This window comes from Amblyraja radiata, chromosome 18 (assembly GCF_010909765.2).
Source record: "Amblyraja radiata isolate CabotCenter1 chromosome 18, sAmbRad1.1.pri, whole genome shotgun sequence".
NCBI lineage: Eukaryota > Metazoa > Chordata > Chondrichthyes > Rajiformes > Rajidae > Amblyraja > Amblyraja radiata.
The window spans coordinates 27,279,527-27,306,793 of NC_045973.1; the positions used below are offsets into that span (position 1 = coordinate 27,279,527).

General features: G+C 43.3%; 1 protein-coding gene across 1 annotated transcript in view; it reads left to right on the forward strand.

Moving 5' to 3' along the window:
* The window catches only part of ruvbl1 (RuvB like AAA ATPase 1), a 47,242-nt gene that overhangs the window by 1,375 nt on the left and 18,600 nt on the right, over positions 1-27,267 (forward strand). The window contains exons 2-8 of the mRNA XM_033036977.1: positions 680-766; positions 4,560-4,692; positions 11,667-11,818; positions 13,308-13,397; positions 16,337-16,486; positions 24,274-24,337; positions 26,728-26,926. Coding sequence (XP_032892868.1) covers positions 680-766; positions 4,560-4,692; positions 11,667-11,818; positions 13,308-13,397; positions 16,337-16,486; positions 24,274-24,337; positions 26,728-26,926 — 875 coding nt within the window. The remainder of the gene's footprint in view (positions 1-679; positions 767-4,559; positions 4,693-11,666; positions 11,819-13,307; positions 13,398-16,336; positions 16,487-24,273; positions 24,338-26,727; positions 26,927-27,267) is intronic.

The window sequence follows — 27,267 nt, forward strand, 5'->3', positions numbered from 1 at the left end:
CAGGATATGCCGTCTGGTCTCCTGTGTCTCTACAATAGCTTTTATACTAGTTGATTGCTGAATACTTTGCTCAAGGAAACATTAAGGAAAATGCAGTTGGCAGGAGCAAATTGGCTCTTGGAATAGATAATTCACGTTGTGAATAAAAATATGAATTTGGCAGGCATGTGGCTAAGTTGCATCAGTGTTTACAACAAACAAAAATTATTACCTGGACATTACAAGGAATCTAATATAGAATCAAATATATAATCAAATTGTGAATCGTCTAAATTTTGTTCAAACAATAATTGGTACTTATTTGCAAGGCCACGTGGTTCACATTAATTGTTTCAAAGTTGGTTAGTACATTGCAAATTTCCTGAAGATAGAGACAAAGTGCTGGAGTAACTCAGCGGTTCAGGCAGTATCTCTGGAGAAAAAGGATGGGTGACATTTCGGGTTGGGACCCTTCTTCAGGCTGAAAAATTTGTTTTCAAAATTCTTTCAGGGTGGGGGTGGGTGAAGAGCTAGAGGCAAAAAGACCAGGACCAACCCCAACCCGCTACTTTCCCTGTTACCAAGGGGATCTGATAGCAGTATTTAAAATCGTGAAGGTCGAAATTGATTTTATTGATTATATTATCAAGTTCTCGCCATTCTGACTATTCTAATACTGACCATCTTCCTTTTTCCTTAGGCTTGTGGAATCATAGTGGAGCTGATTAGGAGTAAGAAAATGGCTGGCAGGGCTGTTCTGTTGGCTGGACCTCCGGGAACTGGCAAGGTACAGTGGCCATTTGTTAAAAACGGGGGACTATGGCAACCTTCACACTGCACGTACTGCAATGTATATGTCGGTGGATTAGTAGACCACAAGTGTGGACGCATTCCAAAGGCACGACCGAGTTCAGATCCCAGCGTGCTCGGCATGGAATTCTGCCTGCTTCTACTGCAATTTAAACTCTGCTAATAATTTAAAATTCTGAACATAAAACCCCACCTAGTCCAGTTATGCATTGGGGAGAATTGGAGGGGGGGGTAGAGAGGAATTTGCCAACTTGGTCTGTCCTGTAAGTGGTTCCAGACGCACATCAACGTGGTTGACTTTTAAATGTTGAATCAAATTACTTAGCTGGCCATGTAGCGGCAAAATTAGTGTGCAAAAAAGAATAAAAATGGAGAGGATCTCCAGACATTAACCGTGACTTCATATTTATCTCAATCAATGTCCTCCGGCGATATGTAGTGACCTAGAGTTTAATTGGGATTGTTGTCCCATGGACTTTAAACAAGTGGTTTTGTTCTCAGAATCACACTTCACAGACATCATGGTAGATGACTCCATTACTGACCCAAGGTACAAGTTGTTCCATCACTGAGAAGAGCCATCACAGAGGTCTGTAGGAAGGCACACAAAATGTAGAAATAAAGAACTGCAGGTGCTTGTTTAAACTGAAGTTAGACACAAAGTCCTGGAGATACTCAGTGGGTCAGGCAGCATCTCTGGAGAAAAAGGATGGTTGACATTTTTCGGATTGGGGTCCTTCTTCGGACTGATGGATAAAGTGCTGAAAATATTAAGGGCTTGACATGTACCCTGGGAACTTGGCTGAACATCATCAAACGTCGCTTGGCAGAAGCCCTGCTGAGTGGTCTGGCAGAGGACATGCCCATTAGACTGGGCAGGTATGAGCAAACTGTTCCTCATCCCAGCCATTTTACGTGGCAGATGCTCCTGGCCCTAACAGCTTTGGCTCAAGTCAAGTCAAGTTTATTCGTCACATACGCATACGAGATGTGCAGTGAAATGAAAAGTGGCAATGCTTGCGGATTGTGCAAAAAGACTACAACACAGAATGGAACAGAATTAGTAATTACATAATTGTGGGAGGAAAAAAAAGAACAGCAATTTAAAAAGACACCACACAACAGTAAATTGGTACAGTGAGTTAGTCCCTGGTGAGATAGGAGTTAACAGTTCTAATGGCCTCTGGGAAGAAACTTCTTCTCATCCTCTCTGTTTTCACAGCATGGTAACGGAGCCGTTTGCCTGACCCTAGCAGCTGGAACAGTCTATTGCTGGGGTGGAAGGGATCCCCCATGATCTTGTTGGCTCTGGATTTGCACCTCCTGATGTATAGTTCCTGCAGGGGGGCGAGTGTAGTTCCCATAGTGCGTTCGGCCAAATGCACTACTCTCTGCAGAGCCTTCTTGTCCTGGGCAGAGCAGTTCCCAAACCAAATTGTGATGTTTCCAGACAAGATGCTTTCCACAGCCACTGAGTAGAAGCACTGGAGGATCCTCAGAGACACTCTGAATTTCCTCAATTGCCTGAGGTGGTAAAGGCGCTGCCTTGCCTTACTCACCAGTGCGGCAGCGTGTGATGTCCATGTCAGATCCTCTGAGATGTGGACTCCCATGTATTTAAAGCAGCTCGCCCTATCCACGGTATCCCCATTTATCTTCAATGGTGTGTACGTCCTCGGATGTTGTGCCCTCCTAAAGTCCACGATCAGCTCCTTAGTTTTTTTGACATTCAAGAGGAGGCTGTTGTCCTGACACCAGATCAGCCACCTCCTCCTGGTAGGCCTTATCGTTATCGGAGATCAGGCCCACCACCACGGTGTCATCAGTAAACTTGATTATAGAGTTGGAGCTGAACCTAGCCACACAGTCATGTGTGTACAGGGAGTACAGTAGGGGGCTGAGGACGCAACCCTGGGGGGGTCCTGTGCTCGGGGTGAGGGACTTCGATTAATTTCCTCCCATCTTGACTACCTGGGGCCTGGCGGTGAGAAAGTCCAGGACCCAGGCACACGGGGGTGTATCACTGTTCAGCCCTTGCAGGGACAAAATCCCACATTCACATAAATAAAACACTCCAATGTGTTGTGTAGGACTAAATTGTACCAAATAGAAACCAAACTTCCAAACAGATCAGACATCTCAAAACTGGACATCCATGAGGCACTGTGGACCGACAGCAACTGCAGAAATGTATACCACCATAATTAGTGACCTCGTGCCCCAACATATTTTCCAATTTATCATTCCATTCAAGCAAGGATATCAATGATGAGTACAGATGTGCATGCTGGTCACTGACATACCCACTGTGGAAGATATTTAGCAAAAGCACTGCCTTGAGAAGGCAGCTAATATCATAATGGACCCATATCACCCTGACTACATGCTCGTGGTATGACTAAACAAAACCCTGAGAACATTGACCACCAGGTTCAAGAACTTTTTCTTTTCACCTGTCCTGCTCTTGAACCACTGCCCAACCCTACCTCAGCACTGAACTACTATGGAGTTTGTATGGGTTGTAGTGTGTACTTCGGCTTGCACTACTTGCAGTACACCTTATCCAACTGATAATTTTTCTGTTTATAGTATTGTATACTTGTTGTTAATGTGCCTGTAAAGCTGCAGTAAGAAATAATTTAATTGTTCCGGTGCGTATGACAATTAAACAATCTTGAAACTCGAATGAAACATGAAGCCAAGGCGCAGGAATGCATTCAATAGATGACAAATGCACAATTAAAGGATCAAGCCAAAGCTCTGTGGTTTTCTCATACCTAGACCTGAATAGCGGTGAACAATTAACCAGTAAATGGGAGGATGCAAGTCCAAAATAATCCCCATCCTCAAGATGGGGCCCAACAGGCTTAAAAAGTTAATTAATGATGGTATTCAACCTGATGTGCATCTCAAGTTCCTTCTGACTGCCCCCAACATCCCAGAAAATATTGTTGTGACAATTTGATTTAGTTATTAGAGATACAGCAAGGAAACAGGCCCTGCAGCCCACTTGAGTCCATGCTGACCATCGATCACCCGGTCACACTCGTTCTACACTAGGGGCATTTTTTAGAGGCCAATTAACCGACAAACCTGCACGTCTTTGAGATATGGGAGGAAACCAGAGCACCCAGAGGAAACCCACGTGGTCACGTTCACCCTGTGACTGCATGGATTTCTTCCTCTGGTTAATCAGATAACATAGAACTAGTGTAAACAGTGATCGATGGTTGGCGTAGACTCGGGCCAAAGGGCCTATTTCCATGTGGTATCTCAATCAAATTAATCTGTCTGTGTGGAGTTTGGACGTTCTCCCTGTGACAGCATAGGTTTCCTCCCACATCCCAAAGATGTGTGTGTTTGTAAATTAATTGGCCTCTATAACATTTCCTCTAATGTGTAGAAAGTGGGATAATGTTGAACGAGTGTGAACGGGTGATCAATGGTCAGCATGGACTCAAGCAGGCTGAAGGGCCTGTTTCCATGCTGTATCTCTAACAGGGAGAATGTGAAAACTCCACACAGCTAGTGCCCAATGTCAGAATCAAATCTGGATCTGTGGTGTTGTGTGGCAGCAGCTCTCAGCTGAGCCACTGTTTCCATGCTATATCTTTCAAGTTAATTCTATAATTGCACCCACTTCTAACTTTATTAACCAACTTGTCGTGCCAGTTTGCTGGATTATTTTGAGCAAATTGACCTCGGCTATCTTCTCCCTTCAATACTGAATGAGTCCAATCATTGAATATTCTTTCTCTTCCTTTTTGCAGACTGCTTTGGCTCTAGCCATTGCACAGGAGCTGGGGAACAAAGTACCATTCTGCCCGATGGTGGGAAGTGAAGTCTATTCGACTGAAATCAAGAAAACCGAAGTCCTTATGGAGAACTTCAGGAGAGCAATTGGTGAGTAATAGATTTTAAAGCTTTGGTGAGTGGTAGGTTTTAAATTTATGTTCTAGCTAACCACCAGAAAGCTTTTTTGTGCAGCATTTAAAATATATCTAGATGTGCACTTGGAATCTACTACATTGAACACATTTTTGTCTTCCCGCCGCCCCTTCCCCCCCACCCTCACATCAGTCTGAAGAAGGGTTTCGGCCCGAAACGTTGCCTATTTCCTTCGCTCCATAAATGCTGCCTCACCCGCTGCGTTTCTCCAGCATTTTTGTCTACCTGTGTTATTAGATGGAATGTTCTATAAAGTAAGTGGTGAAATGCTCCATTTTATACTGTGAATTCTGCACCGAGTGGCAAATCACTAGATGTCAAATTAAACTCTATTATGTAACTTTGAACTTTAGAAGCAATTTAAGTTTAGGTTATTCAACACTGCCTGCCTGTGGCTGCTGATATTTTGTTGATCTAGAAGTGTCTAAATATGAGTAAAGGTGAACAGGGAGCCGTCATCTCTTGTATTGTACTGAATTGAAAGATACAGCATGGAAACAGGCCCTTTAGGCCACTGGGTCCACGCCGGCCATTGATCACACATTCGCACTAGTTCTATGTTATCCCACTTGCTTATCCACTCCCTGCACAGTAGGGGCAATTTACAGGTGGCCAGTTAACCTACAAACTCGCACATCTTCGGGATGTCGGGGGGATCTGAATCTGAATCGGAAACCGAAGCACCTGGAGGAAAACCCACGCAGTCATTGGGAAAACATGTAAACCACACACAGCAACGTCAGGATTGAACCAGGGTCTCTGGTGCTGTGAGGCTGCAGCTCTGCCAGCTGCACTGCTGTGCGTTCTCTAATTTGACAAACATGAATAATAGTAAGCTGGTTACTTTCAATGAAGGAATTGTTTTTGGCGGTTGTACAGAGTGGTAATAAATAAAGTATAAGCTGAGAACTCTTGTCAGACCAGGAATATTGCAATAGTTCAAATAAACAAGGCTGGTTGTATTTAAAATTGTACTAAACGCCAAAATATTGGGCAAGTTTAAACAGGATTAACACAAAATTATAGCAAAACATTAAGCTGTATTTTGTGATTAACTTAATTTCATAACCAGTAAACTTTTCTTTACTGGAGATAATAATGTGATGCCATTCAATGTAGTGTGGAAAGAGAGGGCTGGAGAAAATTATGGTTCTAAATGTAATTTAGGCTCACATCCATCCATGTGAACAGAGTCTGTATCCACGATAAGGATAGGATAGGATAGGATAGTCTTTTATTGTCATCCAGACCGAAGTCTGAACGAAATTTAAGCAGTCATACATACAATACAATACAATAAAAAAACAACAATAAACACATATTAACATCCACCACAGTGAGTCCACCCAACATCTCCTCACTGTGATGGAGGCAAAAGTCTTAGGGCTGCAGTCTCTTCCCTCCTCTTCTCCTTCTGCGCTGAGGCGATACCCCCCGGGCGATGTTAAAACCTGTCCCGCGGCTCAAACACCGCGGCCCGGGGTAGTCGAAGCTGCCGCTCACCAGACCTGCTGACGCAGCCGCTGGCCCGCGGCCGAACCCCGGTCTCAGGCCACCGCCACCAGAACTGCCGTCCCAGCCCCCGGAGCATCGTTCCAGCCCCGGGCCGGATCGCCCTCACGTGAGTACTGCCACCGTCTCAGCCTCGCGCCAGGCCGCCCCGACTGGGCGCCGCTTCTCCCTCGGGCTGGGCCGCCCTGACTGGGCGCCGCTCCTCCCTCGGGCTGGGCCGCACAAAATGCTGGAGTAACTCATCGGGTCAGGTATGGATGGGTGACATTTCAGTCCGAAGTAGGGTCCCGATCCGAAACATCACCTATTCATGTTCCCCAAGGAATGCTGCCTAATCTGCTAAATTAGTCCAGCACTTTTGTGTCTTTCCTTGGTAAATCAGCATCTGCAGTTCCTTGTTTCTGTATCTATGATAAACTGGGCAAATTAATGAAACAACTGAAGAGGAATGGGAAGCATTCAAAAAATTATGTTTGATAAAGGACAGTAAATACAAAAAAAGGGCAAAGGTGTGCAAGCTCGACTTTCCAAAAAAAAAAAAACAGCCATCAATGGACAAAGAGATGAACAATTATATAAAATTGAAGCACATAAACGCTGAAAAAAGCAGATCTTGGCGAATGTAAGGTACAGGAAAAGGTATTTCTCTGCATTGTTTTTTTTGTCCTATCGACATGTGATTATTCGGTAGGTAATTTATGTGCTCTTTTCCCTACCAGTACCATAGCTCCTGGTTTGGTGACCTTTGTTAATTTAACTGCATTGAACTTGTGAATCAATCAGATCTGTTCCTTATTTTTGAGTTTCTTATCCATCCCAGGCTTTACTCTGAATCTTAATTCATACTCTCTCACATGGAACTTCAATCACTGTCCCTTTTTGAATTTGAGATACACAGTCACAAAGCCTGCCACCCTTGGCATGCATTGTTACTACTTCTAAGGTATCAAGGAAGTTGTTCAGGAAGGCCTTTCCCCTTTAGAATTTCGTTGATTTAGAATCGAAGAATCATTGCTTCGTCTATTTGTTTCCCAAATTTCCGTACAATGTAGAAGGAGCCATTTAAACCCATTGCATTTTTTTGTGCTAGCTCTCAGTACAATTCCATTACCCCATTAAATTTCCCTGTAACTTATACTACCCACCTTCCCATCAACTTCCTCCAGATTGTACCACTCAGCAGAGGCAATTTATAGTGGCCATTAACCTAATAACCTGCACATCCTGGGAAGTGGGAGATAACTGGTGGTCTCAGGGAAAGTGTACAAACCGAGCAAAGGTCAGGATTGAACCTGGGTCGATGCGAGCCATGCAGCAGCAGCTCTACCAGCTGTGCTGCTCTGTAGCCCTGCTTCTGCTTTGCATCCTGTTTGGGTTGTTTCCACAACAATGATTGATGACTCGGGATATGTATCCCGATGAAGGAATTGTCACTCCTCTCTCATCTGACATTCACGTCACCAGCTCAGCGACCTTGCAGTTACATGGATGGATGGGGTATACTCCTTAAATAATTCATTTAACATAGAAAGAAAGTACATCTGATGTGCCTGTCCCTCACTTTTGTCACTCCTGAACATGGGCACCTTGGTAGTATCTCTAATTATTAAAGTCTCTAATTATTTCCCCAATGTCACTGCCATTTGTTCATAAATATGGGTGGTACAGTGGCGCAGTTGCTAGAGCTGCTGCCTCGCAGCACCAGAGACACGGGTTTGATTCTGACCTCGGGTGCTGTCTGAAGTTTGCCCGTTCTCCCTCTGAGTTTCCTCCCACATCCCAAAGACTGTAGGTTAATTGGCTTCTGTGAATTGCCCCTGGTGTGTTGGGAATGAATGCAAAAGTGAGATAACATGGAACTAGTGTGAATGGGTGATCAACTGTGGACTGAAGAGTCGCTGTATATTTCAATCAATCGATGTTCCCCACTCTTTTACAGTGCAAATGAGGTAAATGCCACCACCCTTCGGGAGCTATTTTGGGATTGGTTTGGTATTGACATTTTATTTAGTTAAACAAAAATCAATATTAATTTGGTTGTTTTTGCGTAGTGAGGGAATGTTGTTCATATCTTGGTTTCTGAAATCAAGTTCGTGACTGTAGTGATTTTAGTTGCATAACTATATTGTGTTTCTGTGCAATATATATCAAAAGATATGTATGCACAATGTTGTCTGAAGAGGTTGCTTCTTATTCATCTCAACAAAATTTTGACCCATTGATTCTGAGAAAAATGAAGCTATTGGTCATGCCTGCCTTTTATGTAGCTGTCAAATTAAAAACTTGCAGAGAAATAAAAGGAGAGAAGCCCACAATATTTCCTTGAAGTGATGACGTGCCCTGTCATGGGTTTTAGTAATTCAAGCTCGTAGATGAAACTGTTGTCAGCATTGTTGTCAGTTTGAGAGATAACGGCAGTGGAGTTAAATCACTTGTACAGCCAGCCTCATTGATGGGCCAGTGCATACTCTGAATGTCAGGATGGGAGAACTTAGTGAACAAATAACTGGCCTGTTGAAAGATTGGGATGTTTCAGCAGAGCATCTCTCCGCTGCTTTCAACTTCCATCCACCTGGTCGGACTAAATCCAGCTATTGAGAGACTCTTCTATTGTCAGAGATGCGCTTAATGTTAAAAAATGATTATGCAGTGTAGTTGCCATGAAATCGACGTCTCATAAATGTTAATAATTAAACATGACTTTTTCAAAATTATTTTGTTCTGTATTTCTTTTGCTACACAACTCTACCCTGAAGCCCCCCGCCCCCCCCCCCCCCATATTGGAGCAAGGTATATTGTAATCAGTATATCATCTGAATTATCATTCGTAAAGTGGCCAGAGGGGATGTCAATAGTAGACACGAGCAGATGCTGAAAATCCAAGTAGAAGTGCTGGAGTAACCCAGTGGGTCAGACAGCATCTCTGGATAACACGTATAGGTGACATTTCAGTTTCGGGAACCCTTCTTCAGATTAAATGTCAATAGGATACAATGCCATGGATGGGCCAACATTTAAAAAAATGACCATGCATTCCTCCGACAATCATATGCATTTTGCAGTTGAGAGTATTAAACGCTGATTAAGAATGGGTTGCTACTGTTTTCCATTTCCTTGACTATCTCAGCTGCTTCTCGCTTCCGTTAACCGCACAGGGCGGGATTGAACCAGAAACATTCTCGTCCATGTTGCTACCCATTCTGAGAGCTGAGTATATTTCTATGTGCAGTGATATTGGGACTTCACAACTAGTCTTAATTTCTACTGATGGCATTGCAAACAATCATCCCAGAAAAGTATTACTACTTTATTGCTTCTGTCTGTGTTTTGAATCATCATTAGAATACAAATTTGAAACAGATAACCAAGTGTAATATCTCTGATATTCATTACTGTTTCTTCCCCTGCATCTAATGCTTGGGGGATGAATTTCCTTGGGTCCCCTGCCAGTAGCTGGTATGAATTTGGTAGATGCAGTTGGAAATCAACCAACATTGGAGTATACTGAGGCATGTAGTGAATTTTAATTTTCCTCTTGGTTTTGCAAGAGCAGCTTTCCTTAAAATATTAATACTGCGTTGAGCACTCCCCACTTCTGCCTCACAAGAAAGCAGTCTTGAGGCAAGAGATGAAGTACATGAGCCATCAGATACCTTGTCTGGTCAGATTACAGCTTGGAGAAATGCATGGATCCCAAATAAGCATTAAATATTTTTGGTTCAGTCTTTTTATTTGTTTGTGGTCACCCATTTTGCATGTCTAGCAAATAATGAATTGTGTAATAGCAGAGGACATTTTTAGGAAGAGTACTACTGGCAAAACACTCGAAGGAATAATGTGGTTGTCTTTTTCAGAAACTGTATTGATTCACTTATTAGCCAACACATTCGCTCAACACAGATCCCCAAAGATCAAACTGCTTTGTTTAGCCGAACTTTATACTAAATCAGTGGCTTTGACAAACTAAGTCTCTTTAGATTTAGTTAATTTGCCAATCCATTTGCAGTCAAGCTTCTCCAAATAATCCTGTCAGTCTTCATTTGGAGTTGTGTCTTTCTTGAGTGGAAGTTAAGTTGATTTAGTAACAGCACATTAGAAACAGATGAGCTGTTTTTATATCCGTGCCAATGAAATGGTTTCAGTAAAAGGCACAAAATGCTGGAGTAACTCAACAGGTCAGGCAGCATCTCTAGAGAATATTGATAGGTGACGTTCAGTCTGAGGAAGGGTCCTGTCCCAAAATACCACATATCTGTGTTTGCCAGAGATGCTGCTTGACCCAAGGAGTTATTCCAGCGCTTTGTCTTTTGTAAACCAGCACCTGCAGTTCGTTGTATCTAAATATTTTTAGTGCCTGGCCCTAAAGTGTAAATCCCACGTAGCTTAGAAAATATGCAATGCCGGAAGCCCATATCTGCACTGGTCAAAAAGAATGGTTCTTTCAAATCCCATCTTCCAAAATTAGGTCATGATTCTTCAAATGTATTCGTCAAATTAATTTTGGGCCCCATTTCTGAGGAAGGATATGCTGATGTTGGAGAGGGTCCAGGTTTACGAGAATGATCCCAGGAATGATTGGGTTAACATAGGATGAGCGTTTGATGGCATTGGCCTGTACTCATTGGAGTTTAGGATGAAGAGGGACTTTGTTGAAACTTAGCAAATAGTGAAAGACCTAGATAGAGTGAATGTGGAGAGGATGTTTCCACTAGTGGGAGAGTCTAGGACCAGAGGCAATGGCCTCAGAATAAAATGATGTATCTTTAGAAAGATGAGGAGGATTTTTGTTTTAGTCAGGATGGTGAATCTGGCATTCATTGCCACATACAACTGGAGGCCAAATCAATGGATATTTTGACGGTGATTAAAATACTTGATTAGTACGAGTGTCAGGAGTTTTTAAGGAGAAGGCATGAGAATGGGATTGAGAGGGAAACTTAGATCAGCCATGATTGGATGGCAGAGTAGACTTGATGGGCCGAATGGCCTAATTCAGCTCCAGAAATGTATCTTGAGGAACTTCTCAAATGCGATGGTTTCTGCCTTTACCATCTTTTCCAGCAGTGAATCCCAAGCTCTTGCCAATCTCCGGGTGAAAGCCAATTTTGCACAACTCCCCACCAATCCTACACTTCAACTTTATGTAGCCAGAAGCAGCTACCATGTAAGGTGACCAAATTTGCCAAGCAAGGTAAAATAAAATAATCTTCTTCAGCACCAACTTTGGGGAAATCCAAACAGATGTTATATTAATGCCAGATGGGGTAGCTGCTGTCAGAATTGCAGAGGCACCTTTGAAGTGAAAGCACCATAATTATGTGAAACGTTTGCAAAGGCATCTATTTTCTCGTTTTCTTCACCCACCCAATGTGTTTGTGATTTATTAGCTGCAATAAATGTTTCTAATGTTTTTTCAGGCCTGAGGATTAAAGAGACAAAGGAAGTTTATGAAGGCGAGGTCACAGAACTGACCCCTTGTGAAACTGAAAATCCCATGGGTGGTTATGGAAAGACGGTCAGCCACGTTATCATCGGGTTAAAGACAGCAAAGGGCACTAAACAACTGAAGGTAAGGAAAATTGTTCTTAATTATGTTGATATTCCTGCTGTTTTGGCAAGAGGTAAAATCACACCAGGAAGATGTCATGCAACTCTCCCCAACTCTGAATCTATTACTGATCTGAATCAAATCCACGAGAAATCACTGAGAATAATGCTCTTTGAGTGATGGCACCACACTATTTGACAGCCATTACAAACTGCGATTCTGTCTGGCCTTCAGTGTGGATTTTTGTCTTTCCAAACTTGGTTACAGTCTGCTGTTATCAAGTGGTGCAACATAGAAACAGGCCCTTCGGCCCACCGTGTCCTTGCCAGCCTTTGGTTATCTACACTAATCCTGTACGAGCAGATGTGGTGGCAATAAATTAAGAGTAGGCCACAAAATGTTTGTTAAAGGCAAGGCCACAGGTTTGTATTTCAAGGTAAAACAGTAGAAACAAAGAATTGGAAATACTGATTAATGCACAACAACGCAAAATGCTGTCAGGCACATATTCTCCAGGGATGCTGCTTGACCCCCTGAGTTACTCCAGCGCCTTATATCATTTTTAGGTAAACACAGTTGTACTTTTTTTCAAGTAAATTGTAATAACCCAAACAAAATTTAAATTATTTGGGCATTGTAAATCATAGCTTTTTGATTATAAGCAGACTAAATTATAGAATATGATCTTTAAATTCTTATTGTTTAGGTTTTTTTTGTTTAAGTCTCAAAAATTAATGGCATGCATCGTACATAACAAATGTTAAAGATATCTTTAGTGCTTTTTCTTTTTTTTGTTGCTAGACCAACATAACTTGGTGCTGGCATATAGCATGCAAGGCATAGAATCCTATTGTTCTGGATGTGGCAGGCACACATTTGCAATACTTACCAAAAAAAGTAGGCAGATCTCAATTAAAATAAATATTTGTTGTCCTTGTCAAAGTAGAGTCTCTGATTCCCTTTATCCTATTTTCGCACCTTATACTTCCTAATCTGTGTATCTCCCTCTCCCCAGACATCCGTCTGAAAAAGGGTCTCAATCCGAAACGTCACCCATTCCTTCGCTCTGGAGATGCTGCCTGCCCCGCTGAGTTACTCAGCATTTTTTGTCTATCTCTGTTTTGGGTATTGATTTTCAAATGTGGAATGGAGGAATATGAATCATGTACTGGCATATGAGATTAGAATAATTTGGCATCGAATTTGGCGCAAACGTTGTGGGCCGAAGGGCCTGTTCCTGGGCTGTATTGTTCTAAATTTCTATAGATCTAAACTACCCTCTTTGTATTAAATGGAATTATCACGTATAGTCCACATTTACATTGAATGGAATTAACATGTATAATAAGCTTTATTTGATTGAGTGCCTAGTCCAGACGTTTAAAACTTTCAGATTTGCACAAATTTGATTTCATGGTAATTGATTGCATGTACATTTAAGTATGATAAGTATTTGTGCATGTTTTGGTATTAGCCTTCAACAACACTTATGTCATGTGGTGCATTTCAGCTTGATCCCAGTATCTATGAGAGTCTTCAAAAAGAACGCGTTGAAGCTGGGGATGTGATTTATATTGAAGCAAACAGTGGAGCTGTGAAGGTAACTTAAAAAAACAACAAACTAGTCAAGTTGTTGACTGAAGATCTTAATACATTTTTTTAACAATTTACAGGTTAATCTTTGACTTCAAGATTGCATAACGTGCCTCTTCTCCTTATCTCCCAGCCTTTTGTCTTCTTCCATTTCTGGCCTTTGTCTACCCATCTGCCTCGGCCCCCTCTCCCCCTTTATTTGTATCAACCTGTCATTTGCCAGGTTCTGTCTTGCCCCCACTCTCTTCTAGCTTTCTCCCCCACTACAATCAGTCTGAAGTAGAGTCCCAACATCACATATCTATTTTCTCCAGCGATGCTGCCTGACCTGCTGAGCTACTCCAGTACTTTGTGTATTTTTATTTTTATGATCCTCTTTAGTTTGCCTCTGGGTGGTTTATTATGGGAAAGAGAACTCCAACTTTTGAATTTTAAAACAATGTTGAAAGGAGTGAGGTTGGGTCTTGACAAAAGATTGGAGAAATCAGAAGATGAAAACTGCAAGGAATTTGAATAAAGGTGTATAGAAGCTTTTGCTGCACGGTGTCTATGAATTTTTAATAAAACTGATAGGCAAAGGTTATGTTTAAGATAGACAAGTCTAACCATGGAATTTTGAGGACATTTATGTTCAATTCCAAGCAAAATAAATGGAAAGTATTATTTTTCTGGAGGATAGTAAATGCCAAAATAGAATGAGAACTAAGCATGTCAGAAACAACTGTACTTCATTTCTAAATCTGTGCAAACTGAAGTTTTTCTGTTGGATTACTCTATTTGTATCTAAATACATAAATGGACTATTAGGTTCAGGCACCTGAACAATGATTAGTATGATTCTAATTTTGTTCAGCTGCTTGAACCGTGTACAGTTTACAACCATGTCTTTCCTGGGCTGTCGATCTGTAATAAGATGATGAATTTGGTATGCTAAATATTCCAACAATACATTTCAAACAAAAACACGCCATGGTGTAGTTGTAATGGAATGGATAAGCTGAAATTTCAGTTTCAATTTCTGACTAGTATTGATCTTGTTAAAAAAGTACTGGGGGTTATGAATTTAGTCCCGTTGCCCCAGAGAAGAACAAGTTACACTTTAGAGACTATAGACATCAGCGATACAGCGCGGAAACAGGCTCTGCGGCCCACTGGGTCCGCACCGACCAGCGATCTCTCATACACTAGCATTATCCTACACACTAGGGACAATTTACAATTTTACAGAAGCCGATTAACTTATAAACCTGTATGTCTCTGGAGTGTGGACGGAAACTGGAGCAAAGAGGTCCTTCTGCAGTTGTACCGAGCCCTAGTGAGACCACACCTGTAGTATTGTGTGCAGTTTTGGTCCCCTAATTTGAGGAAGGACATTCTTGCTATTGAGGGAGTGCAGCGTAGGTTTACAAGGTTAATTCCCGGGATGGCGGGACTGTCATATGCTGAGAGAATGGAGCGGCTGGGCTTGTACTCTGGAGTTTAGAAGGATGAGAGGGAATCTTATTGAAACATATAAGAATGTTAAGGGTTTGGACACGCTAGAGGCAGGAAACATGTTCCCGATGTTGGGGGAGTCCAGAACCAGGGGCCACAGTTTAAGAATAAGGAGTAAGCCATTTAGAACGGAGACGAGGAAACACTTTTTCTCACAGAGAGTTATGAATCTGTGGAGTTCTCTGCCTCGGAGGGCGGTGGAGGCCGGTTCTCTGGATACTTTCAAGAGAGCTGGTTAGGGCTCTTAAAGATAGCAGAGTCGGGGAATATGGGAAGAAGGCAGGAACGGGGTACTGATTAGGGATGATCAGCCATGATCACATTGAATGGCGGTGCTGGCTCGAAGGGCCGAAAGGCCTACTCCTGCACCTATTATCTATTGTCATCGGGAGAAAACCCACGCGGTCACAGAGAAAATGTACAAACTCCATACAGACAGTATCCGTAGTCAGGATCAAACCCGGGCCTCGCACTGTAAGGAGCTAATTCTACTGTTGCACCACGGTGCTGCCCAAAGCAACACTTGCCCTTATTCTATGTGCAATGATATTTCGATGCACAAGTTTGCATTTATGGAGTACAGCTGAAGAAGAAATTGTGCTTGGCTACAATCTCAACACAATAGTCTACCATTGTAGAAATGTTGGAGGAACTCGTCAGGTCAGGCAGCATCCGTGGAAAGAATGCACATATGACGCTTCGAGTCAGAATGATGGCTCTATTCCCACCACAGATGCTGCCTGACCCACTGAGTTCCTCCTGCACTTTGTTTTTTGCTCAATTTCAGAATCCACAGCCTCTTGTGTTTCCAGTCTACCAGTGTACTCTCTCTGAATTTAAAATGTGAAAAGTATTCACTAAGTGGTTGCCCATGTAAGTGGAGCTTATATTTCAGTGGCCACAGTGCCTTTGGGAGAGAAAAAAGGGAGAAAATTGGCAAAAAGAAATGTAATTACCTTGTTGCATTTTTAATCTATTCATTAGTCGAGCAATGGGTTCTGTACCTCTTGGGCAAAAGATCTTTAAATGATTTTTTTAAATTGTTCTGCATTTTATCAGAACAAGTTATCACATGCTGAGGCATCCAACTACAAAGTGATTTTAACATGTTCACTGAACTGTAGTTAATGTTATCTGTTGCATCAAGTCCTTGAGTAAGAATAGCAAATTTAGAGGTAGTATAATCGAAGGAGGAGAAAAAGGCCAATTTGCTGGGAAGCTAAGTGGTTTTCGGCATGGATAGAGGCGGGCAGGTGGGCTGGCTCTGCTTGCCAGAAATGAGGGAGCCATTGCAATGTGTCGACAAAAGTCTGTCAATGTCATAATTGTGAGCCTGGGGCCTTCCCCAGCTCCACTGCCTTTCTTTGAATCATGTTTGGCAAGTAAGCTGACAGTGCACCTGTTTATTTATCCTTTATTCCCCCCCCCCAACCCTGATCCCGGACATCATAGAGACAAGGCAGGTGTGATACCTATGCCACAGAATTTGACCTTGAAGCTGAAGAGTACGTTCCGCTGCCAAAGGGTGATGTTCACAAGAAGAAAGAGATCATACAGGACGTGACACTGCATGATCTTGATGTTGCGAATGCAAGGCCACAGGTAATAAATGCAGCATTATTCAGCTGCCATCTCAGTCACTTGACATGGAAATATCGGGGGGGGAGAGAGGTGCTTCAATGTGCAATCTAAAAATGTTTATGTTGATAAACTCATAATGTGGTAGTTTCAAATCCTCAGTATTTGGGGCATGCATATCCATAGTATCACTGTGCCTTTGAATAGGGCTGAAATATTTTATCAAAGACCGTGGATTTTCTTTTGAATTTTGCTGGGTTTGTTTTGTTGGCAAATTAAGTATTTTCTTGGTGCCAGCAAGAATTCATGCTCCTGTTAATAAGGTTGGTCAGTTTCTGGTAATGTTGGTTGATAGAGATTTGCTGGCAGGAGTTCTGAAGATCTCTCTATTGTTCTTTGTATGGTGTCTGATGAGATCATTATGTTCACCTGAATAGGCAAAGAGGATCTAAATTTAACATCCCACTTGTAGAAAAATACTGCCAATAAGGCAAAAATGTATGTGCGTCAGCATATGTATGTAGTTCTGGTTGCCCCATTATTGGAAGCATGTGGAGGCTTTGGAGAGGATGCAGAAGCGGTTTAGAGTGTACTAGCTTTAAGGAGAGCTTGGACAAATGTGGATTGTTTTCTGGAGCATCAGAGGTGTGAGGAGACCTGAAAGCAGTATATAAAAGTATGAGATGCAGAGATAGGATAGACAGTCGTTACATTTCCCCCCCCAAAGTGGAAATGCCAAAGACTAGAGGATATAGTCTTAAGGTTTGAGAGGGAAAGTTTAAAAAAGATGTGCAGGACAAGTTTTTGTAGAATGGAATATGCTCCACATTTGAGTGCTCGTAGCCCAGAGGTTCCCAGGAGTTGCTGGCGATGTTGCACTACAGGTGCACAACCTTTTATCCGAAAGCCTTGGGACCAGACACTTTTCGTAATTCAGAATTTGTCGGTCTTCGGAATGGAATTTTTTTAGCGTAGATTTTAATGGCTGGCTCAGTGGTAGAGTGCTCAGCTCATATCCGCAAGGTCGCGAGTTTGCGCCTTGATCCCGGCAGTTACTCGAAGAGTTTGAGTCTTCAATGTAGTTTTTTCTTGCAGAATAAATGTTTGTGTGAAATGCAGTGTAGGAGAGGTGTACTGACTGTGTGGGCAGAACTTTGGAAGTGATTGCCCACCAGTCTAAAAAGCCGCTGTGTCTCCCTGTCCCTGGGATAGCAGGGTGCGATCAAACAGCACAATACCCCCTCCCCCTCCAACTCCAGAGGAATCCGCTCCCCGATGGGCCGCTACGGCGACAAGTGGCAGTTTGCCCACAGCCCGAGCTGCGCCCCCTCATCCGCCACCCCAAGAACAAGACGTACCTTGCACACCATCAGCTTCTGCCCATACGTGTTCCTCTGGAGTTGGAGCGGGGCTGGGCTGGAGTTGCTGCTGGCTGTGGGTCTCTGGGATCACCGTGCTTGCAGTGGGCCTGGCGGTCGGTGTCCCGTTGGTCCTGACGTCTCCGGCCACCCCCCTGGACTGGAGCTGAGACTGGGAACTGTACCGCCCTTGCCCCCTTCCTCTGCAACCGCAAACAACCCCACTCTCCTGCAAGGGCGGTACAGTTCCCGGAGGATGGCAGGTGGCCGGAGACGTCAGGACCAACAGGAACCCGCTCCCCGAGCCACTGGCCGGACGCCTCTTCCTTGGCTTTAGATCCAGCCCGCTGCTCAGGCGCTAGCGGGCTGGGCTCGGCATGGTGTCGGGATTGCGGTGCGCCGGGTAAGCGGTCCTTGTTGCTGCCCCCCCCCCCCCCCCCCCCCCCCAGATGGACGCTCCTCCGTGGAGTCGAGCAGGGGACAGGTTTGTTGTAGAGCCTTTCTTCTCTGCCGGACAGCAGAAAGCTCCCTGTGAAAGAAAAAGCCTCTACGACGCCCCGAGCAGCGCCCCGTCATCCGCAACCCAGGTTCCTCTGTAGTTGGAGCGTGGCTGGGCTGGGCTGCTGTTGGCTGTGGGTCTCTGGGATCTCCGTGCTTGCAGTGGGCCTGGGGGTCGGTGCCCGATGAGGGGGCGCAGCTCGGGGAACGGCTTCTGGTGGTCCTGACGTCTCCGGCCAGTTTGCAGTTTTCCTCTGGAGTTGGAACGGGGCTGGGCTGCTGCTGGCTGTGGGTCTCTGGGATCTCCGTGCTTGCGGTGGGCCTGGTGGTCGATGTCCAATTGGTCCTGACGTCTCCGGTGACTAGCACGGTCCTACTAGCATCGCAGACGTGAAGACAGTGCAAAGCCCCCGCGCCGGTGCAATGGGCTGGAGAGGGGAGGGAAGGGGTCACACACATGGCCGGGAAGCAGAGGGGTGTAGGTGGGGTGAAACTGACTCACGATACACTGTGTATCGTGACCGTGGGAACTTTTTAACTCAGCAGGCAGGCAGCAGCAGATTGTCAATTATTAACCCTCCCGCGCAATATACCCTCACCTTCTCTTTTATGAATGGGGATTTAGTTCCCCTTTCTTCGAGGACCGACCGGAGGTTCCGCTGTCACATCTGCGGGCCGCCCTCGGTGAACGTTTTCAAGGACCTTTCTTCAAGGACCGAAAAAATGGCCGCTATTCGGAGGTTTTCGTTATTTGGATGTTCGGATAAAAGGTTGTGCACCTGTACTTGGAGAAAAAATTGAGCACATCCTTATCTCCTCCACCTGATAATTTTCACCCATGCCAAAGCTCAGAATAGTGTCTGTTTTGGTAGACTGATATCAGGCATTCAAATGGCCTGCCCAACATATCTAAGTATAATTAGGTAAAGTAGTCATTATGTTGCTAACATCAGAACTGGAAAGCTTTGAATTTCTTGAAGGATGGTAATTAGAGTGATACCATTCAATTTTTTTTGCACTATGCTGAATAACATTTCCTCCTTATCCAGTTCATAAGGTTCATTTATTGTCACGTACACCAATTGATGTAGTGAAATTTCACGGGCCAGGTCAGTCATACAATTTAAAGCAATAGACTCAAAAATCACATTTTAACATAAACATCCATCACAGTGACTCCTACACATTCCTCACTGTGATGGAAGGCAAAAATAAAGTTCAAGTCCTTCCCTTTTGTTCTTCCTTCAACGGGGGCCTCGAGCTCCCCGTTGACAGGACGGTCTTGAGTCCCGTAGACGGCAGCGTTCGTGCCCTCCGCATCGAGGCGTTCAGCTCCCGCATCGGGGGGTTGTCGTCAGCTCCGCGCCGGGCGACCAAACCTCGCATCGGGGCTGGACGAATCTTCTGCGGTATTGGAGCTCCCGACTAGCCTCTCCCGAGACTGAGCCCTTGATGGTAAGTCCGCAGGCCGTGGTGGGAGCGATCCCAGGCAAGGCATCCGCTCCGATGGCAAGTCCGCGCCCCGCGGTGGGGCTCACGACAATCCTAGGCGGCTTTTCAACTCCATCGATGGTAGGCCGCAGAGCCCGGAGAATGTGATCCGAAACTTGACCACCTCTCCGGGAAGGTAAGAACCTGAAAAAAAAAGTTTCCCCCGACACCCCCCCCCCTCCCCCCACATACAACGAACTGAAGAACATTAAAACAAACTTTAAACTAACGCTAAAAATAACAAAAAGGATGAAAAAACGCAGGGCAGCCATCCCCCTCTTCCAGCGCCCTCTTAAAAAAAAATGGATTAGCATAAATATAAAGTTAATTAATTTCATTGCAGTTTCCAGATTGTATTTATTCCTGGTTGGTTGCTTTGTTTTTTTATGTTCCAGAATTTATTCATAGTGTAAAGCAATGTAGACTAGAGATACAGCTTGGGAACAGGCCCTTTGACCTACTGAATCCGCACCGACCAGTGATCACCCCATACATTAGCACCATCCTAACACACTAGGGACAATTTACAGAAGCCAATTAACCTGCAAACCAGTAACTTTTTTGGCCTGGGAGGAAACCAGAACACCCGGAGTAAGCCCTTGCGGTCACGGGGAGAACGTACAAGCTCCGCACAGACAGCACCCAGGTCTCTGGCGTTGTAAGGCAGCAGCTCTACCACTGTGCCGCCCTAAAATCTATTTACAGCTGTTAGTTATCAATTAATATCTGTTGTAACTTGCTGAACTTAATTTGGTTTTGCTCATCTGATTTGGAATTTATTTACGGAGGTGATTGTCCCTTTCCTGAGCCACAGGATTCAAATATCACAAACTTGGAAGTGTTGAGAACTGTCTGCATTTCTGTAAACGGAACCAATGTTGAAATGTATAGTGCATTCAGAAAGTATTCAGACCCCTTCACTTTTTCCACATTTTCTCATGTTACAGCCTTATTTTTAAATGAATTAAATTTATTCTTTATCATCAATCTCCCACACAATACCCCAGAATGAAGAAGTGAAAACAGGTGTTTAGAAATTTTTGCAACGTAATTAAAAAGAAATAACTGAAATATCACATTTACATAAGTATTCAGACCCTTTGCTATGACACTCAAAATTGAGCTTGGGTTCATCCTGTTTCCATTGATTATCCTTGAGATGTTTCTATAACTTGATTGGTGTCCACCAGTGGTAAATTAAATTGATTGGACATGATTAAGAAAGGCACACACCTGTCTACATAAGGTCCCACAGTTGACAGTGCATGTCAGAGAAAAAACCAAGCCATGAAGGGATTGCCCGTAGACCTCCGAGACAGGATTGTGCCGAGTCACAGATCTGGGGAAGGGTATAACCAATTTCTGCAGCATTGCAGGTCCCGAAGAGCACAGTGGTCTCCGTCATTCTTAAATGGAAGAACTTTGGAACCACCAGGACTCTTCATAGAGCTGGCCGCCTGGCCAAACTGAGCAATCGGGGAGAAGGGTCTTGGTCAGGGAGCTTGGAGTTTGCCATCAGGTCAGAGAAACAAGATTCTCTGGCCTGATGAAACCAAGATTGAATTCTTTGATCTGAATGCCAAGAGTCACGTCTGGAGGAAACCCGCCACCGCTCATCACCTGGCCAATACCATACCTAGGGTGAAGCATGGTGTGAATGTCCTTGAGTGACCCAGCCAGAGCCCAGACTTGAACCCAATCAAACATCTCTGGAGGGACCTGAAAATAGCTGAGCATTGACGCTCCCCATCCAACCTGACAGAGCTTGAGAAGATCTGCACAGAAGAATGGGATAAATTACCCAAATACAGGTGAGCCAAGCTTGTAGCGTCATACCCAAGAAGACTTGAGGCTGTAATCGCTGCCAAAGGTGCCTCAACAAAGTACTGAGTAAAGGGTCTGAATACTTATGTAAATGTGATATTTCAGTTATTTCTTTTTAATTACTTTGCAAACATCTCTAAACACCTGGTTTCACTTTTTTTATTATGGGGTATTGTGTAGATTGATGATTAAAAAAAATTAGTCCATTTTAGAGTAAGGCTGTAACGAAACAAAATGTATAAAAGTGAAGGGGTCTGAATACTTTCTGAATGCACTGTATCAGTTTGTTTCTTGTTAATGGGTTTTGCCCTTCATCTTTAAGTGTTTTTCAGCCTGTACTCTCCAAGTGCATCAATTTTCCTGCTACTTCTCAAAGGTGACAAGCAAAGATCCTATAGCAAGCAAGATAGACCACTCGATGAAAAAGACATAGTACAGTCATGGGCAGATTCATGGGTAATTTTCAGCCCCATTTCCGTAACCGGCTTCCATCTCCACACCAAAGATCCCATAGGATAATAGTGCGGAGACGGAAGCCGGTTATGGAAACATCCTCGTAAAAATAAACGTTATTTGGTAAAAATCTTCTCCTCATTTTCAGAATTTTAATTTATTAACACAAACTGTTCCCCCGCAACGTTGATTACACTGCGGGTCGGGTTACGGAAATGGATGAAAAAAAGGCACACGTTCCGTTGCGTTCTACACGTCAGCCCATTGCATTTAGAAGGAGTGATCTATCTTGCTCCGCTATAATATCTTTGGTGCCAAGTCTTCTGTTTTGGCATCCACACTAGAAATCTCATCCAACCAACTTGTAAACTTGGATTGGACATCATTTCATTGCTTGCCTGTATGTAGAGTTCCCAGACAATGTCAACAGAAATACTGATTACTTTATTTCCCCCCATTTCTCTTGCATTCATGACAGTTTGATTAAAGAGGACCTGTACTAAATCGAATCCAGTTTCCCAAAAGTGGTATGGTTAAGATTAGGCAACTATACAGCTGACAATATAATTCCTGATGTGTGGGTCTCTTTGTTCTTTACTCCCCATGTTCTAGAGTTAACATACTGCCTGCCATGACAAAAATAGGAAGACGATGTTGCTTTACAGTTCTCTGAATAACTATCAACAGCCTTTGAACCTACAGTATTTTCAAATAGCCTTTCCTGATCATGTTTCCATTTCCTGAGGCTAACTGTGCTGTGGATCAGGTATTTGGCATTTTCACAAAACGAGCGCTCTGGCCTGATTGACTTTATCTTGACATCTTCCTCCCACAACCCCTTGCTCCTGGATTTTATCCTGAAAACACTGGCTCTTGTTGGTGTTTGCTTTGTGTTCTGGTAGCATTCCAATTCTTCAACTAAGTAACCCATCTTCATGACAGTACCTTGGAATATTTCTGTGATGTAGAATTGTATACCCCTGTTCAAGGTGTTTCTCATTAATACTTGCAAGGAATATCAGACAACATATCTTGCATATTTATGTCTGAAACAAATTCAGTTATTCATCTTGTTTTAAAATCTGATTTCGAGTTTTTGAATATTGTCTTTTAATTTCTGTAATGTTGTATATAATATGAGAGACAGAGATAGGGTAGACAGTTGACATTTCTTTCGCAGGGGGAAAATCTTCAACACTAAAGGGCATAGCTATAAGGTGAGAGGGGTAACGTCTAATGGATACTAGACCAAGGGGGACCAACATATGGTTGTGGGGGGGGCACACACACACACACTATTATTAATTTGCTCCTTTCACCCCAGCCCCTGCCCTATCCACTCATGCATAACCGCCAAGCGCGACTAGAGAGGGAGAAGGAGGGGGGTAGAGATTGAGGGGGGGGTCTCTCCTCCTCCCCAACCCTCCTCCCCCCTGTCCTCCGCCGCTATGTTGTAGAACTTGAAGGAGCCCAGCGGAGGGCGCTGCGTGACTTGAGCACGTGTTCAACAGCTTCCGGGGGGGGGGGGGGGCAGGCTGGGCCACGTAACTCGCAGCTCGTGGAAAACAGTGGGGCTGCGCATTGAAAATTCTGTGCAGCCTGCCGCAAGGAGCAGAGGCATTGTGACGTCATCCAGCTCGCTTCAGCACGTTAGATTTTAAAAATATGTCAGATTGGTGAACAATTTTAGTTAAACTCGGGAAATAATAAATCACATTTTCAGATGAGGGGATTTTTGAGATCATGAAGTAAATCTCTACCGGAATATGTAAAAATGTCACCGTCTCGAGGAGATGTGAATCAAAGGAAAATGTTCAAGCAAGCAAGCAAACCCACAACTAAGATCAGAGTTTTATGATAATATAGATGTGTGGGAGCAGGTTTTTGTACACAGATAGTCGTGGGTGGCTAGAATGAATTACATGGGGTGGAGGCAGATAAGATAGTGGCATTTAAAAGTGTTTTGGATAGCACATGGAAGTGCATGGAATAGAGGGATATGTATCGCATGCAGGCAGATGAGATCACTTCAGCTAGGCATCTTTTTTGACACAAACAATGTGGGCCTATTCCTATGCTATATTGTTCCATGTCTACTAAGGTGTATCACAGACAGGCTTAGACGGGTAAAGTAGACCGTTTAACTTCAGCTGAATTGACTTCCGTTCTTAATTTCTGTTCATCCAGGGTGGCCAAGATATCCTGTCCATGATGGGTCAGCTCATGAAACCAAAGAAGACGGAAATCACAGGTATGTAATACGACAAATGCTGAACACTTGCGAACGTGGTTCTCCTGAGAATCTAAGCTCTCTGATTCTTTGATAACACAGTCCTTCCAGCTTTACAGCTTTACGATTAAGGGCAAGCAATCCTTCGTGACTTCCAATAGATTCCGATGTAAACTGGCTTCCCTAGAATTATATTTTCAACATTTTAAGGGGAAATTGGAAAACCTATTAAATCTAAAGACCTTTATCCGTGGCAATAATCTGTATATTAACACTACAGAGCTAGTATGCCTTCAGATTTCTTACTCCCTCGAGTCTCCTAATGTACTGATACAGAAATGTACCCATCTGAAGCAAAATAAAAGGAGAAATTCTGAGTTCATCAAAACCAAATGATTTAGCAATGATTGTTGCACTTAAATGTGCTGTTAGGGAATTAAAAGCACACTTCACTGTGTATTCCCTTTAAACATGAATAAGAGCTAATATCATGTAGATAAATAGCAGTGAGCAAGAAAAGGCCATTTTGTCGACCAAAGCTTATCACCTAATATTTTGAATGCCTTTTTAAAATCTGAGTTTTTTCAGTTTACTGAATAGATTATTTCCAAACCTTTAACTTGCTTTGAGTAAATAATTTAATATTAATATATCAATTAAAAAAAATACTTTGCGCTAATTTAAATTTGTGCCCTACTGGGCTGACTGACTTTGAAGTAATATTAGAATCATGGGTTCCAGCACAGAAGGAAATCACTCATCCCATTGCGCCTGAGGCAGTGTTCACACTTCAGCTGAAGCAATTTACTCTAATCCCTTTTCTGTGTATCCTTTTATTCTTGTCCTTTTCAAATACTTATCTAATTCCCTTTTAGAGATTTTATAGTTTTCGCTCCAGTAACCACTTGTGGTAAAATATTCAGTAATCCAAAAAAGCACGGCGCAGTGTAGAGTTGCTGCTTTACAGCACCAGAGACCTGGGTTTGATCCTGGCTACAGGTGCTCTCTGTGCGAAGTTTGTACGCTCTCTCTGTGACCGCGTGGGTTTTCTCTGGGTGCTCTGGTTTCCTTTCACATTCCAAAGACGTACAGGTTTGTAGGTTAATTGGTTTTGGTAAAGACTGTAAATTGTCCCTAGTGTGTAGGATATTTGGTGGGCTGAAGGGCCTGTTTTCCACGCTGTATCTAAACTAAATTAAAGGAGGAGCATGTGTTTGTGTTCCTTCCAGCTTCCCCCTTAATCTAGTATCTTTAGGCCATGACTTGAACCCACAACATCTCCCACCCGCATCTATGTTTTGTAATGTTTGTCCTTCTAATCTTTCCTCTGAAGCTATCGCTTTGCATTTTGGACCCGCTTTGGTCTCCATGTATCTCCTTTCCTTTCTGCTTTTGTTGCCACTCAAATGATGTCTGACGCTGATTAATGTATTCTCTCCATAATAAAGTCTCACCATGAACTCTCTGACCCACACTCCACCATTCTGGTATCTAAGGAACTAACTGTTTGCTTTTTTAACTTGCTTCTGCATATTTTCACAGTGTGGAAAGTGACAAATCTAGTGTTGCTCCCAGCTTTCTCTTTGCGGGGTCTGTTCTCGTAATGGTATGCTATATTGATTAATTACACAGCATGTCAACATTTTACATTTGTTGGTACCAGACATAATTTGTTATTTGACTGCCCATTGAATTACCAACCTGAATTCTTCTGCAAATAATTAATTCATCTCTGTACCTACAGCTTGTCCACCAAATTTAACCAGCCCCTGGTTTGATTTTTGTCCAAGAATTAAAAGCACTACTAAACATCAATGGGATTAGCATTTTCACAAAAAGCTATTGTAGTAATGTATATCCTGCCTTAGATTTTCATTGAATGTACGATTTAAATGCTTGAAATGTTCTCAAATAAAGAGCACAGTGGAGTTGTAATATCCTCCCAAAGTTTGAACTCTGGAGGGTGCTTCGGTCAGGGAGTTAGACAATATGGAAACAGCCCACGCTTTTCCCCCTTTTTCTTCCCCTCTTCCCTGTGCCCACCTGGGTGTGCACCCATTTCTACCTTACATATGTTTTAGGAGCAGAATTAGGCCATTTGGCCCATCAAGTCTACTCCACCATAGAATCATGGCTGATCTTTCTTTCCCTCTCGACCCCATTCTCCTGCCTTCACCCATAACCCCTGACACCATTACTAATCAAGAATCTGTCTCCCTCCCGTCCCCATCCATCTATATTCCTCCTTTGACCACATTTCACGCCTCTTGTATTCTTATCTCATGCTTTTTGTCTTTTCATCTGTGGCCTTTGTCCAACCATCTGTCGATCAGAAACCTCCCTCACCTGTATCCATCTATCACTTGCCTGGCTTTGTTCTGCCAATTAAAAATTAATGTTTTGTGTTGCAGACAAATTACGGACTGAAATTAATAAAGTGGTTAACAAGTACATTGACCAAGGCATCGCTGAGTTGGTTCCCGGAGTCCTCTTCATTGATGAAGTGCCAATGCTCGACATTGAGTGCTTCACATACTTGCACCGGGCACTTGAGTCCAGCATTGCCCCCATCGTCATTTTTGCTACAAACCGGGGAAACTGCATTGTTCGGTAAGGCAATCACAAAATATAATTTATTATTCATAGTTCCTTCCCCGTAGTTATTTAGAGAAAGGGGATAGATATTTTCATTGTGTTTAAGAAGGAACTGTAGGTGCTGGAAAATCGAAGGTACACAAAAAAGCTGGAGAAACTCAGTGGATGCAGCAGCATCTATGGAGCGAAGGAAATAGGCAACATTTCGGGCCGAAACCCTCGGCCCAAAACCATCGACCCAGCTTTTTTGTGTACCTTAGATATTTTCATTGACTGTTTGGTAATATGCCAGTGTCCTATAATCATAGGAAATAACATTACCTAAGAGTAACCAATCTTCATGTTGAACATGATTC